Here is a 16,344-nt window from a genome sequence, read left to right as displayed (position 1 = left end):
AGGACTATTTATTTTGTTCTTTTTATTCATTTATCTTTTTTCTGTGCTGTTGGAAACACTGTAGGTGCGTGAAGATGCTCTGTTGTTAATATGTTATTTATGCTGCTGTTCGCCTGTTAAATTAAATCAGTATTTTATTGCAATTATTAAATTGCTATTTTTAATGTGTCAGACACAAAATCGACACATCAATTTTTATTTTTTATTAAATAATAATTTAGTTTTAAACTGACCAGTTAAACGTTAATATTCGGTTGTCGCTTTGCAAAATTAAACCGATATAAGCATCCCTAAAGGGGACTTATTATGCAAATCACATTTATAAGTTTTTTTTTTTTTACACAGTCTGTGAATATAACCATCTTCTTAGGTTTCTTAAAATTGCCCCATTTCACATATTCGGGTTTCTCAGTAGCGGAAGTCGTCATGGTTGGGAAAACTTTGACCTCAGTGAATGGGAGAGTTCAACAAATCATTTTTGTACAATCCTTTTTGCTCAAATAATGAAATAAAAACTCCATGTTGATGTTGTAAAGACATTCAGAAAAAGGAAAAATTGTGTGAGTGATCACCACCTAGCACAAGCAGTAATTCGTTTTTTTGTCATTTAAAGCAAAGATATACTGTGGACATTAATAAATATAAATGTTTCTACGTGTTTTAAAAAATCTACATTTTAAAAAACTTAAAGGATTTAAGATGCTAATGACCGTTAAATGCTTTATAACAGTCTTGTGAACAGGGTCCATTACACTTGATAAAAAACACTGCAGAAACACTTTGATTGACATTCAACCTTTGTCATCAGGTAGTAGAAAGCCCCATCCATTAGTGCAAATCTCTCCTTTACTAGCAAAGGACATTAGTCTTTTTTTTATATCGACCACTATGCTGACACATGGGTATTTGTTGCTCTGCCCTCTTTTAAAAAGAATTAATTTGGATTTAAAGAAACGGTTACCTAAATGGCATGATTAGGATCAAAGCCTAAACGTTGCAGTTTCAAAAAGTTATAAAACATTGTGTGGGTATTTTGAGCTGAAACGTCACATACACACTTAAGGGACATCAGTGACTTATTTTACATCTTGAAAAAGGGGCTATATAAGGTATTCTTTAGGTAACATATGATGTCAGTCTGTGTTGTCAACTTTTGCACAATTGTTCCACTCACCAGGAATCTTAATGGGATACAACTGTACAAACATCTATTGCATTATTCAGCAGTTTGCTAACATCGAATGCAAAAACAATTATAGCTGCCTAATGACTGCTGTGTCATTTTTCAAATAAAATTAATGCTTCACCTCTTTCAGGTCACGTCTTCCCAGAATTCAAGGAGAGCGATGCCATGTTTGCAGCAGAGAGGGTGAATATAACACTTTTGTAAAGCCGATGCATTCTGCACACTGTGAGAGGATTGGTTCATCAGCAGTTTGTGTTTTTTTTTCTTCCAGGCCCCTGATTGGGTGGATGCAGAGGAGTGTCACAGATGTAGGGTCCAGTTTGGTGTTATGACCCGAAAGGTACATAGCACTCCTTTCGAAATCTGCCATGCTTAGTTATTGAATGTTTGTGAAATGACATGAATGCACTGATCTCCTGATGCATAAACTGCTGGTGGTTGTTCTTTCAGCACCACTGCAGGGCATGTGGGCAGATTTTCTGTGGGAAGTGCTCTTCGAAGTACTCAACCATTCCCAAGTTCGGCATTGAGAAGGAGGTGCGAGTGTGTGAGCCCTGCTTCGAGATTCTCAACAAGTGAGTATATTTAAAGATAGATAGCCATCAATGAGCTGCTGCATTTGTTCCTTGCGGATGGGTGTTCATGATTACCTTGGGTTCTATTTTGACGGTCCATGCGCAGAGCGCAAAACGCAGGTCACAAATGCTTTTAGGACGTGTCAGAACGTGTTTTTGCTAATTTAAGGACGGGAAAACCTGCTTTGCGCCATGGCGCATGGTCTAAAAGGGTTGAGTTTATTTTCTTAATGAGTTAAAGAGTCTTCAGTGTTTGAACTCTCAGTAATAATTAAATCACACTGAACTAAGCTAAACTGAACTAAACTGAACTTAAACAGTAAAACCTGAACCACACTGTTCCAGTTACTATGACCATTTATGTGAAGCTGCTTTGACACAATCTACATTGTAAAAGCGCTATACAAATAAAGCTGAATTGAATTGAATTGAATTAAAGGTGTGTTTTGAGAACAAATCATCTCCCATTCCCTTAAGAGCCAGCTGCGTCGCGCCAAGAGTGCATTCGCTATTTACAGGACGCAAAGTAAGTCTAAGTGGAAAAAATTATCGTTTCACTAGCAAACAGTTACCAGTTTTTTAACAGAAAACTGTTAAACAGAGCATCTACTGCGTGAGAATGAGAGATAATGGAACTACTTTCACTTTCGCTCTTGGATAGGGAAACCTTTGCGCACAGACATCAATTAGTCTATAAATAAATCATTTTGTTTGTTAAGCGCAAATATTCGTTTCAAAACTATTTCTAAATTCAGTTATAATTTCCAGCAAACGAATAAATGAATAATAATAACAAAATGTGCTCAAAAACCTGAGTTATATCCTAAAACACATGCTGTGCCCCATATGGTCTAAAACCTGACAGGTGGGCAAATCTAAGCTTGTTTTTAATAAAACAAATATAAATATGGATATAATAAATAATACTGCTAATAATAATAACATTATACAAAAGCAAATTGTTATGAATGAACTGAAAAAGCCTCCCGAGATTTAGGCTAGAAAGTAATATGTTTTGTAATATTTTAATCTGTTATATTTATATCCTATAGCTATTCTTATTATATCATATATATATCCTTAAAATTTACATTTTTTCATATGTAAAGATATTTGCCTATTGCTCGCTTGTGCGTATTAAGCAGTGCGTAAGCGAGGCGCAACTCTGCGCCGGAGTTTAGACCGGGTTAGTTTTGGTCTAATGAAAAATCTATTATAGTTTCTCAAAATAGCAACGCGCCAGCGGTCCGCCTCAGAACGCCTTCCTTTTTAAACCAGAACGCCTATGGGCGCACAAATAAGCGCCCATGCAAATAATGCAAATAATGCATTTGCTATTTAAACAGCGTAGCGCAATGCCTCAAAACGACTCTTGCGCCAAGCTGAAACTACCAAAAGACTATTGCGCCGCGCCTTGTGCCATACTGCGCCGGGTGTATGATAGGGCCCCTTGAGTTAATAGACTATTTCAATGTGCTGATGTCATTGGCCCATGAAAATTTCCTGCTTGTTATCAAACTATTTCATGACCATAATAAGGCAATTCAATAATAACTTGTTGTTAAAACAGTTATTATAACATTATAATATAATACATTTTGGAAGCTCTTGAAATTTAAAATGTAAAACAGGAAATATGTTCGGACCACAGTTTTTGTTTACATCCCTCAAAATTGCCCATGTTTTATTAATTCAGTGAGTTTTGAGAGTCCAAATACAATGACTGTGTGATGAAGCATTTTGTAATGCTGTTAGAAGAGGCCTGTAATTCAAGTTACGATCATTTGTTTTTTTTAATTTTTTATATTTGAGACCCTGAACCACAAAACCTTAAGCTGCTCGATATATTTGTGGGATTAGCCAAAATACGTTGAATGAGTCGAAATAACTGCTTTTTCTTTTATGATAAAAACATTTTTGGATGTCATGTAAAGACCATGTTCCTATTCTTTTTACTCAAAAATATTATCCAAACACTTTTTAATTAATATCATGCACATTATATCAGAACTTAATTTGAACAAATTAAAATATAATGTAGGTCTGTAATGCCACACATGTTAGTTTAATAGTTTTAAGGCAATGTTTCACTGATCCAGTCGTAGTTACTTTCTTAGATTATTAATGAAAAAGTTGTTTTCAATTAACAAATAGTTTAGTTTCATGAATCGCTTGTTAAAGCGATCTACTAGTGTTCTTAGTGTAATATTTATAGACCATTTTAATGTGGTGATGTCATTGGCCCATAAACATTTCCTGTTTGTTTTCAAACTATTTCATAATTAAAGCAAGATGCAATATAATTGTATCTTACCGTTAAAACAGTTGTTATTATTTATCAATATCTATTATTTATTAATATCTGGACCTTTTTTGGTAAACTTTTGGAAGCTATGGAAATGAAAAATACATCCCTCAAAATTGTCTATTTTCCTATAAAAGAAAATTCTTTGCTGCACACCCCAACTATTCATATATTGTGATTATGCATTTACAACCCTCCATCTTTTTATTCACCTAAACATCTGGGGCTTTATCTTTTCTTTGTCACTGTTACATGTTTTTATATCAGTTGCCGATCTCCTATCATGTGATGCCATGTATTTATTTGACATGAACTGCTAATCAAAAGTTTAGAGACACTACTTTTTCCTTGTATTATATTCTGTTATTTTTTTTATTCTGTTATTTTTTATTAAGAAAGGATATATTAAACTGTAACTGACACATTGATAATGTAACAAAAGGCTTGTAGTTCAACTATTGTGGTTCTTCAAAATTTGTTGAGTAAAATTGAAAATAAAAGTGGTGGAGTCATGTAAAAACTCTACATACCCAACATTTAAAACTTATATATTTGCTACCTATGGTAAAGCAACTTTTCAACTGTGTGGTATAGTGCGGTTGGTCTCATTTCTGTTTGGTTTTGTTTGGCTCTGTTTGCATTTCCACTGCAGTTTAATACTAATAGTAGATGGTATTATCACTATAGTTGTGCCGCCTCAATTGCTGTGACTTCCTGAAAAACATTTTTATTCCAGGTTATCCCATCCAACTTTCTCTGGTTCTGTTTCTTGGCTACCAACCATTTCAGGTGGTCATTTACTTGCAGAGGTGTAAAAATGGTTTAGTCATGCAAAACAGTCATTGTTATGTGTCCCAAATTTAATAATGCTGATAGTGATGATTCACTCAGGCCAGTCAGTGATCAGCAGTGTGTCACATTTTGGACTGGTACAGCTTGTTCGGAACCTCACCCAAAAAAGTACTGTTAAAAAGTTCTAAGTACAAATGCAGTGGAAAGGCCCCCTAAAAGTGAGTTCCCCACCTTAAGTTGTGTGCTAAATCATGCCCCATGTAAGTCATCAGGCAAAAAGACAGCTGAACTGGTCACAGTCATATTTTCAACAGAAAACCCCACACCCCTGCAATATCGTTTGATTGATCAATTCTTTATATCTTTAATAATATGGTTTTTGAGTTGGATTTGTGATGTTTACATTGGATTTGTGATGTTTATAATTCTGCTGACCTCCAGAGATTTACCAGGATGTGTGTCTCTCCAAACCCTTTCTCCTCACCAGCCACCCTTCCCTCTCTCCCCCTCCTAGGAAAGCGGAAGGGAAGGCGCCCAGCACTGGGCCATCGGAACTTCCCCCTGAGTACCTGACCAGCCCTCTGTCCCAGCAGTCTCAGGTAGTGCCCACCGAATCAGTAAGTAGTTGCATTTCATAGAGGGCTTTTGCTCATGGGCGTCACAATTATGAAGCATTCCACCAAATTTACCGACACGGACAATAAAACTGTAGCTTTGTCATTCGTGCACCGGTTTATTTGGAACTCCAATGCAAAGCAATTTTGAGGCTCATGAGTGAGGGCACATTTTACTGTCTAGTAACGTCTGTCAATCCCATTCTAATCAGTGATATTTAAAGGTGAAGTGTCATTTCTGTGCCAATGCCTAAAATATGTCCTCTGGCTAGTGATTTTTGTTTGCCGTTTTTATTTACAGTGCTGTGCTAAAGTTTGTTTTTAAAAAAAATGTTAGCTTCAAACTAATAAAGAAAAACTTTAGTTTTGATGACCTTCTTCTCCAAAACTAAAGATGAGATGAAAAAGGGATGACATGGATATCATTTTCATTGACGGAAAAAGAGAATGAAGTGTAGTAAAATTGACAAAATGGAAGCAACATAACTCTGTTATAATGCACTGCATTGCATTGTTCATTTATAAGAAGAGTAGGTCCAAAGACTATAGAATATACAAGACATGTCACAATGAGTATGTTTACATGGACACCAATAATTTGATTTTAATACAATCAAGACAATGCTCTGATTAAGAGTTTACCATGTAAACAGCGATTTATTTATGTTTTTTTTTTGATGACCTTAATCCGACTAAAATCAAAATCGAACTAAACAAAAATCAAATTACGACATGTGGAGTATGCCGATTTTAGTTGCATTATTGCAGTACAGACATGTAAACATCTTAATTAAACTATTACCATCGTGTAGGACTTTTTGCCGCATTTTCGACTGGATAATCTATACACACACGGCTGTTTGACACTGTTCTCTGTATCTACCAAGTCAGAGAAGGACTACAGACACCTGCATCATAAAATGCAGAGGTTTTGTTTTTTATAAGACATGTGGTATCAAATTCCATGAAAACAACACTATTCTAGCAGTTCATACTCTCGTCCAATATCTTGTTTGTTAAAAAGCAACTCATGTAAAAGCCTTAATCATATTATTGTCTTATTCAGATTAGGGCAAATAATTTGATTACTCTGGTGCTGTTCAGAATAATTCAGAAATGACACCCTTCACCTTTTAATATAGTTGTATAACAAATCAGTGATCATATCAGTGTTGGTGTTTTTTTTTTTTTTTATATATATTTTTACAAATTCTATTAACATTTTTGTCCCAATCAGGGGAAGCTGATGACTTAATAATTATTAATGACTAATTATTCCATTATAGACCGTAAACTCATTTTTTAATGTTCTCTTACCTGATTATTTAATAGTCCAAATAGTGTTAAACTGTAATGATTGTAATGAAAACCAAAATTATGAAAATAATTTTCTCTATTTGTACATGTATTGAAATGAATGCAAATGAAATGAAATGGTATCCATCTGGGTTTCTTCACTCCGGTGTTGTTTGTGTCTGACCTGCTGTGGCTGCTCTGCTCCTTAGATGCCTCCTAAAAGAGACGAGGCGGCGCTGCAAGAGGAAGAGGAGCTTCAACTGGCCATTGCTCTGTCCCAGAGTGAGGCCGAGGAGAAGGAGAGGATGGTGAGACGTCTGCATCCACAGACCAGTGCTTCTGTCAGCATGATCGAAGACTCTTGTCATGATTAATTGTGTTTGTGTGCATTTGTGTACAGAGACAGAAGAACCCTTATTCTGCTTATCCCAAAGCAGATCCCACTCCTGTGACCTCCTCTGCTCCTCCTGTCAGCACTCTCTACTCCTCACCCGTGGTAAAAGATGTTGATTTAGTCTGCAATTAGAATGAACTCTGCTTTAATTGCTCTATTAGTGCTATGTTTTTTAATATGTGTGAATGCTGAAGCTTGATGTGCACCACACATGCACAGAGTTCTACTTCCAAATGTGACCTAAATGTCATTGAAATTGAGATGCGTCACAATGAGTTAGCTTTTATGTATGATATTTTTTAGAATAGACGTTTTATTTGCCGTAAACAAGTTCTTAACTGACAGTAAATTAATAAGCATTGTTTTATTGCTTTATTGTATTTTTAAATGGCAATGTAAACACTAGGTGGATGTAGTGGCTATTTTCTTTTTAAGAGGCTTTCACAATGGTCAAGAAGACAAAGTCTTACCCGAAATATGTTTTAAAGTTTTATTCTTTGCAAAGAAGGTCACACAATCATACATGTTTCTGCAGTTTGAGACACAAAAGGAAGAGTGTGTTCTCCTTTTATCTAGTTTCTATCACCCGAAAGGTCACCATTCATGGATTACAGTTTTGTTCCCATCCACATGTAGCCTAACTATGTAATGTATACAGACAGACAGATGATAAACAGATGTCAGCGTTGCCACGTATGGCCTAAGTGATCTATATAGAAGGAACAAAACAGACCTTGTAATGTATATAAATAAATTTCCACCTCATGGACTATGAGTATATATATATATATATATATATATATATATATATACAGTTGAAGTCAGAATTATTAGCCCCCTGAATTATTAGCACCCAGTTTATTTTTTTCCCCCAGTTTCTGTTAAATGGAGGGAAGATTCAGTTTCCGCACATTTCTGAGCATAATAGTTTTAAAAACCTATTTCTAATAACTGATTTATTTTATCTTAGCCATGATGACAGTAAATAATATTTTACTTGATATTTTTCAAGACACTTCTATACAGCTTAAAGAGACATTTAAAGGCTTAACTAGGTTAATAAGGTGAACTAGGCAGGTTAGAGTTATTAGGCAAGTTATTCTTTAACGAAGGTTTGTTCTGTAGACTATTGAAAAAAAATTTGCTTAAAGGGGCTAATAATTTTGTCCCAAAAATAGTTTTTAAAAAATAAAAAAGCTGCTTTTATTCTAGCCAAAATAAAAAAATAAGACTTTTTCTAGAAGAAAAAATATTATCAGACATACTGTGAAAATTTCCTTGCTCTGTCAAAAATCATTTGGGAAATATTTAAAAAAAAAAAAATCAAAAGGGGGCTAATAATTCAGACTTCAACTGTGTATGTATATATTTATATATTTATATATTTATTTATTTATTTATTTACTTTTTTAAGGTCCAGTCCAAGTGTAAATACATCATAAGTTGTTTAAAAAATGCTTAAAAAGTTTTAAAAAGTTGCTAAAATTGTTTCTCCTTTGAAATTTCAGAATTCATCAGCTCCATCGGCTGAAGAAGTGGATCCAGAGGTGAAAACCCTTTTTTTTTTTTTTTTTTTAAACTAGTTAATGGAAAAATGAAAATTATCTATGATCTATTTTTTTTACTCTTCATTAGTAAAATCAATATGATAATAAATGTCCAAATGTGTAATTATACAAACTACCATTAAAAAAGTTTGTGGTCTGAAAGTCTGAAAAGCTTAAAAACTCAAGACAGTATTTGTGATCAGAAATACAGTTAAAAAAAATAATATATTTCGTTTTTATTTCACTGTCTGTGTCATTCCACAGAAATACATCAAATATAATGATTTGATGCCCCCCCAAAAACCTGTGTTTTTATAGATATTAAAATCTATTGTGCTACATAGTATTTTTGTGGAATTCATGATACATTTGTTATTTAATAAATATAAAAATACAAAAGAACAGCATATTATAAAATTACAAATGTTACTTTTAACCAGTTTATGGCTGAAAGCAAAGTCGACAACAACAACAAAGTACTGAAAAACCCATTCTGCGTATTAAATTATATTATGTTTGTTTTCAGCTGGCCCGTTACCTGAACAGAACTTACTGGGAAAAAAAACAAGAAGAGGTTCGCAAGAGCCCCACCCCCTCTGCTCCTGCTCCTGTTTCATTGGCTGAGCCTGTACCGGTCAGCCAACCAGTGGAAAGCCACGTTCCAGTCCAGCCAATTAACATTGTTGAGGTATTTGGAGCTCCAAGATTGGACAATCATCCTCTTTTACTACAGTTGTTTTTGGTCTCACTTTATACTGTACAATTCACGTTATTAACAATCCATTAAATAAAACTTTTAGCTCCATGAACTACTAATTAAATGCTTATTAATGGTTGGAAATGTAGTAGTAGTAGTTGGGTTAAGTATTTGGTAGGAGTAGAGGTGTAAAAAAAGATTAGTAGAGACCAGTAATAAGTGGTGTGTCTTAAGTAATTGTCAAACAAAAGTGTTTTTTAATGGTGTTTTGAACTCTCTTCAGCAGCAGTATCAGAACGGAGAGTCTGAGGAGAACCATGAACAGTTCCTGAAAGCCTTGCAAAACTCAGTCACCACCTTCCTGAACCGCATGAAGAGCAACCACATGCGAGGCCGCAGCATCACCAATGACAGCGCAGTTCTCTCTCTCTTCCAGTCCATCAACAACATGCACCCACAACTGTTGGAGATACTCAACCAGCTGGATGAAAAGAGACGTGAGTCATGCATATACAGTGCCAGATGTGATGGATGTTAATATGATAAAATAATATAACAATTTAAATGTAAATATTTAAAAGAACACATTTTTTAAAAATAAATGCTGATTTTAAAAGTTTCCATGTGTTGAATCCATTCAGCCGAACTCTTTTTCTGGTTAGGTCACTGTTAGCTTTACTTGGCATAATTCATCGAATTAGATTTGATCTTTAGCATTTCGTTAAAAAATTAAAAGAAGAACTTTTAATAGTTTTCCTATTTAAAGCTTAAGTCCTCTGTTGTTACATTGTTCAGTAATGGTTCGAGACAATCATTTAACTTTAGGGGACTTGTAAAATTAACATTAAAAAAAAGTGGTGGGGAGAGGTCTAGAATAATTTCATTGTCATTCAATCTTTCCTGTGTGCACAAGAAATCACTCAAGAAATCATTAACATCAAGTTGTAGTGTTTTTTTTGATAACTTTTATTGTTATATCTTTTTATTAATATTGATTATAAATTATAATTAAATTAAATAACCATTTATCTAATACATTTCTGTGATAGTTTTTAAAAATATATTTTTTCTAGTCTTTGAATCAAAGTCTCTTTCGATCAAAACAACTTTAATTTCTGAAGGTTACAAATTAGTTTTTAGTTCATGAGTCATAATGCACTAGGCATGATTTTGACTGTATCACTGTATTGTGATTACTGCTTTAAAATTTATTTTTTAAAATTTCTGGGTTAAAAAACATCAATTTTTTTCCCTCTTTTGAAAACGATCTATTTTATTTTTGAAACATAATATTTTGGAGCAGTAAAACATGTCGGGCTAAATAATTTATATTAATCATTAACTTCTGCTGTCTTCATTAGTTTAAAAAACGCTGATTTCTTTACAAATTAAAAATGACATTTTTAATATCTTTTCTGCTGGAGATACTGCTGTCCTAAAAAATGTAAATAAAAAATCTTACACATACCTTAGGAACGGTTTTACAGAAAATTTTGGTGGTTTTAAAACCATGACTTTTTCAAACTGCGGTATACCTTGAAAACGATTATCGTCCTATGACTAGAATGCAATAATCATTGTTTACAAATTGTTGATTTTTATTGTATTAGTATTTTGTGGTAGAAAAATGTTGAGTATTTATAATATGATGACTAGCGTTTAGGAGATAATGCTGTTTAAAGTAAACAATGAGTGAGATTCATACCTGAGGTATTGAAATTTATATTAATTTCACATTAACATAGTAATTATAAAAAAAACTATTTAAATGTCTTTAAAACATCTGTTTTAAATATAAACAATTTTCAGAAAAAATTGGATGTGTATATACCATGCATAATTTAAAATGTGTTTATCCAACACAACATTTGCTACAATTTTACATCAAACTCAATTGCATTGATTTAAATTGAGACTCATTAATAAAGTTAGAACAAATAAAATAAAATCTTAATAATGAAAAAAATATTTTGGATTTTACACTATTTGATTATAGTAAATAGATTCTGGAATAGAATTTACATTTATTTAACATATTGACTCTAATTTCTTAGGAATTGACCATAATTTCAATACAATTTCAACATGTGCTACTATTTAAACAACTGGAGTAGCATCTTTCTTTAACCACTAAACAAATTAAAATGATCAAAATTAAATGTGCATTTTGATTTCATTGAAATATTTTCGAAGGTTAAAAAAAAAAACTTAATTAGAAATATGATATGAAAATAAACCAGTTTAAGCTTAAGTAAATCAGATTGTTTTATATTATAAATATACAGTTTAGAGAAACCACCAATGTTGCTACATATGAAATTACAAACAAAAATACATTTTCATAAGTTTGTAATAGATTGAGTTTTTGAGTGTGAATTTAAAGTTACCTTATGAATGCTTTGTCCTCTGTCGCTCAGTGTACTATGAAGGATTGCAGGATAAACTGGCACAGGTGCGTGACGCTCGAGCCGCACTGAACGCTCTGAGAGAGGAGCACAGGGAGAAACTGAGACGAGCAGCTGAGGAGGCAGAGAGACAGCGACAGATCCAGCTGGCACAAAAACTCGAGATCATGAGGCAGAAGAAACAGGCAAGTGGCTTGGATTTTATCCCTGAGTAGTGTGATGACAGGAAATTAACTGAGATTGCCTTCTCCAGGAATACCTGGAGATGCAGAGGCAGCTGGCCATCCAGCGCCTTCAGGAGCAGGAGAAGGAGAGACAGATGCGGCTGGAACAACAAAAACACACCATTCAGATGAGAGCACAGATGCCGGCCTTCTCTCTGCCTTACGCACAGGTCAGCACTGCTGTTTGCATACATTTTTCACACATTATTATTAAAGTTTACAATTTATAATCTCTAATATCCATGTATATAACATCTCTAATCTAAAGCCTGACAGAAATTCAGTTTGTGTTTGGACAAAACTTCAGACTCAATTTAAGAGGGTCATGAGCTGCTACTTTTATTTTCTTAGCTCCAATTTTAATGTTATCTAGATATTTACATTAAAAAAACATCATGATTTAGAATAATGATGCATTTGAGTATCTGAATAAAGATCTGCACAGGTTTCAAATTTAGTCCCAAGCCTGACCCAGGCCTAACAGTTAATCAGACATTTTCTTCAGTTTATGAAATGCGCTTTAGTAGATTTAGCTAATATCAATAACATTGGAATAGGCAGCTTATAAGATGCAACTATTTATAATTTTTTTTTTTTTTTGGTCAGGCACATATTATATAATACAGTATTTCATTTTCCTATAGAGAAGTGAGATTGCTGATTGAATTCTTGTGATGTCTTCACTGTCTCAAAAGTTTAGAACACAATGAGTAATACAGTCATTCTATATAGATCAGTGCTTTAAAAGCCTAAATACTGAGTACTTATTAGGCATGGGACGATAACCGTTTTCAAGGTATACCATGGTTTGCAAAAGTCAAGGTTTTAAAAACGTCAAATTGTTCTGCTTTACTGTTTCTAAGGTATGTGTATGATTTTTTTATTTACGTTTTTTTAGTACAAAAGTGTCTCCAGCAAAAAAAAAAAAAAATTCCAAAGATGCTGTTTTAAATTGAATTTTGAATATAGTAGAAGTCAACGATTAATTGAATTATTTAGGCTGACATGTTTACTGCTCCAGAATATTAGAAATGTAAAAAAAGTTTTTGTTTTTTACCCACACATTTATAAAGAATATATTTCAGAGCAGTAATCATAAAACCGCCCAACTTTTATCCAAGAGTATTATACCGTCAGAATCTTATACCGGCCCATGCCTAGTTTTTATCAATTGATCTGTTAGAACAGACAAAGCAATTGTGACATATAAAAAAGTCAGCTATTACTGTTTGTTCCAGTATAGATGACCCAGCATTGTATTTTGGAATCAGTCTTTCTGAAAATCCAGCCTGACATTGTGTCTGGTTTGCATATGATTAAGCAGTAAAAGTGAACAAAGGAAGATTCTTCATTTACTCTTTCAGAAGCAGGCAATATAAAGATTCTCTCTATTTTATATATTTTTAACTTTCTGCAGTGAGAACCTGTGTGTGAAACTAAACATGCAGTAATGTAATTGGCCTACAAAATCAAATTTTGCAGTGACCGAGATCAGATGCTCTATTAAAAAGAGGCTTATTCCCCAACCTGTCATTTTTGGCAGATTGGCTTTAATATAAGCTGTTTTTAGACTGTTTTTAAACAGGCAGTTTTGAGTTCTAAAACTTGCAAGATGTTTTTATTTTACTATGACCAGTTCAATTTTAGATTTTTCAGTTTATGTGTCGTTTAATTAATAATAAAATTCTTGTCGATAAACATTGAGCTTATAAGTTAATTGTGGCAGCCTTATTTTTGGTGTGCTTGTAGATGCAGTCACTGCCTCCTAATGTGGCAGGGGGAGTGGTGTACCCCCCTGCTGGCCCTCCAAGTTATCCAGGCACATTCAGTCCTTCGGGTTCGGTTGAAGGGTCGCCCATGCATGGAGTCTACATGAACCAGGCCGGTCAGACTGCTGCCGGTGGCCCGTATCAGGCCATGCCACCAGGTAAGCCAAACATCCTCTCTATATGTCTCTCGCAATTATTAAAGGGGTGGTCCAGAATGTAATTTTAAGGCTTGGTTGTGTTAATAAGATGCAAAGCAATGTGTACTCTGTTTCACTTGAAGGAAATCATGTTATTTTTTTTCATAAATCTCGTTTTGATTATACACAGCTACTCAGCTAACATGAAAACAGCTGATATATTTCCTCATTCCTCTGTATGGCCTGCCCTCAAGTGACTTTGATTGGTCTTGTGTCATAATGTGCTGTGATTCGCGGATCGGTTCCACGTCACGCCCCTACAAGCATGCGCATTTTGTGTAAACAGTCAGTCAACCTCATGCCCTCTCTATAAAAAAACATCTGACAAGTGTCTGTAATGAGTAAAAATGGGGTAAGGCTCCTTGAAGAGAGAGTGTGTCTGTGCGCTATTGTGTGTGTGTGTGTATGTGTGTTTATGTGTGTGCGTGTATATACTATCTGTAACACGAGAAGCGCATGTGCGTGGGAGTGATGTCTATTTCTCTTATTCTCTCATGCTCGGATTAAGTTATTTTCTATGGTGATGTTGGTGACAGAAGAATGAAGCACAAGATGTGGGATGAAACCTGTGTGAGCCTTGATTGTTTTTTTTTGCTGCTACACACCAGTTAGGGGAGCTTTCCTGTATTTTTTTAAATCAAGGAGTTACACAACGTCTTTCACACATATCTGGAATATGCCTGTTTAAGTAACATGAATCGTTCACATACCTTTTGCGACTTCATTATGCGAGATGTAAAACGCATGGAAAAGCTGCCTTTATAGAGAAACAATGCAAAGTCGAGCACACACATAGAGAGAGAGGCTTCACGCGCCGGTGGTGTGTGTGTGTGTCTGTGTGTTTATAGCAGTTTGACTGATGAATATGGATTTGTAGCTAAATCTTTAGCGATGACGAACATCATTTCTCGTTGTTTACATCTTTGCTACAACATACCGTTAAGGCTAGACACTGTACATGTCATAATCAAATTTAACAAATAAAAACACAGGTCGTGGCTCAGAATTCACAGCGTCAGCTTGTTGTAGCTGCTCCATTTTTGAGGAGATTTTAACCGAATCCAGCACTGAACTTCTTATTCTGAAAGCTGTTTTGTCAAAGCATGCTTGCTACAGTATGTATTTTATAATTCTCTGGAACATAATTAATATTGAACTGTAAGCACTTCTGTCTTTGTGTCGTGTCCTTTGGAAGCCCAAATACAGAAACAGATGAAGCTCTGCGGAAATAGCAGCATTTGGTCGCATTTTAGCTCACTGCTATAATGTTACAGTGCCTCTGGCCATGGCCCTTAGCTGTGCAGTGTGCGTGCGTGGTAAAAGTACTTTTGTGATGTCACAAGGGCCGAAAGTATTTTTTTGTAGTCCTTAAAATCCGTTCATTGTAGGCTTTACTAAGCTAGCTCTGTAAAAACCAAGGCCTCCCTTTGCGTTGAACTTGGAAGATTTTACATTCAGAGATGCTGTTTATGTTCACACAGCTACATTACACATCAACTAAAGTTTAAAATATGATATCATAGTGGACAGCCCATTTAAGCCTTTTTGGAACACTTTACTTGAAGGTGGATTTCATGACACCTTTTATTTTTGACTTGACAGATTTTTTTGCATGGCTATGATATCTGTCATTATGCGTCATAAAGCTTTCAATAGCTATGTTTCCATCCCCTATGTTTATGCACATTTTATATATGCACATATAAAAACGGCTGATGGAAACACCAAGATGCGCATGAATTTAAAAAATGCACATAAAAACATATGCGCATAACTGAGTAGAGTAAACTTTTTATTTGATGAGATAAATTACAATGGAAACACTTTTACCAAACAAATTCCAGTACATGCATTTAAAAAAGTCATGTGAAGATAAAAATATGTGTGATTGGATAAATCAGCAGGCTGAGCACATCGTAAAACATCTAAGATGTTGTTTTGGTCATTCTTAAATGCCTTAAACATTTCATTATTAGTGTTACCATATTCTTAATTACCTACAGAACCGTCAAGAGGATTTGTGCTCCTCGTTTTATACTTTCAAACGCCATCACGCATTCATTGCATGTCGGCGTTTGTCTTTTGAGGCACAAGTCATTTAGAAAAAGGTAACACTTAATTTATTTATTTATTTATTTATTTTAAGAAGACAAGATCCACGCAGCTTCTTCTACTTCAGCAAATTCCGATTTTACTTTTGATATTTGGCGCCAGTTAATCAGGAAGTGATTTTGTTCTCTTTGACTCATTGGATAGAAATGCTGCTTTATTCGCACATCTTTTATGTGATATTCCTGTTTTGCGCATAAGTTTCATACACATCTTTGGATGGAAACATAGCTA

The 16,344-nt window shown here is 34.4% G+C and overlaps 1 protein-coding gene across 15 annotated transcripts in view; it reads left to right on the top strand.

Annotated features, from left to right (window-relative positions):
- The window catches only part of hgs (hepatocyte growth factor-regulated tyrosine kinase substrate), a 42,932-nt gene that overhangs the window by 16,787 nt on the left and 9,801 nt on the right, over nt 1-16,344 (top strand). For 2 of the 15 annotated variants that reach the window (XM_087242244.1, XM_087242251.1), the window contains 12 exons: nt 1,317-1,369; nt 1,458-1,526; nt 1,637-1,761; nt 5,373-5,457; nt 6,978-7,076; nt 7,169-7,264; nt 8,671-8,709; nt 9,236-9,397; nt 9,690-9,903; nt 11,824-11,996; nt 12,065-12,205; nt 13,785-13,962. In XM_087242244.1, coding sequence (XP_087098370.1) covers nt 1,317-1,369; nt 1,458-1,526; nt 1,637-1,761; nt 5,373-5,457; nt 6,978-7,076; nt 7,169-7,264; nt 8,671-8,709; nt 9,236-9,397; nt 9,690-9,903; nt 11,824-11,996; nt 12,065-12,205; nt 13,785-13,962 — 1,434 coding nt within the window. 15 annotated transcript variants of the gene reach the window in all.

Source organism: Danio rerio, chromosome 3 (assembly GCF_052040795.2).
Source record: "Danio rerio strain M-AB ecotype USA chromosome 3, GRCz13ab, whole genome shotgun sequence".
Taxonomy (NCBI): Eukaryota; Metazoa; Chordata; class Actinopteri; order Cypriniformes; family Danionidae; genus Danio; species Danio rerio.
This window is presented reverse-complemented; position numbering and strand designations above follow the sequence as displayed.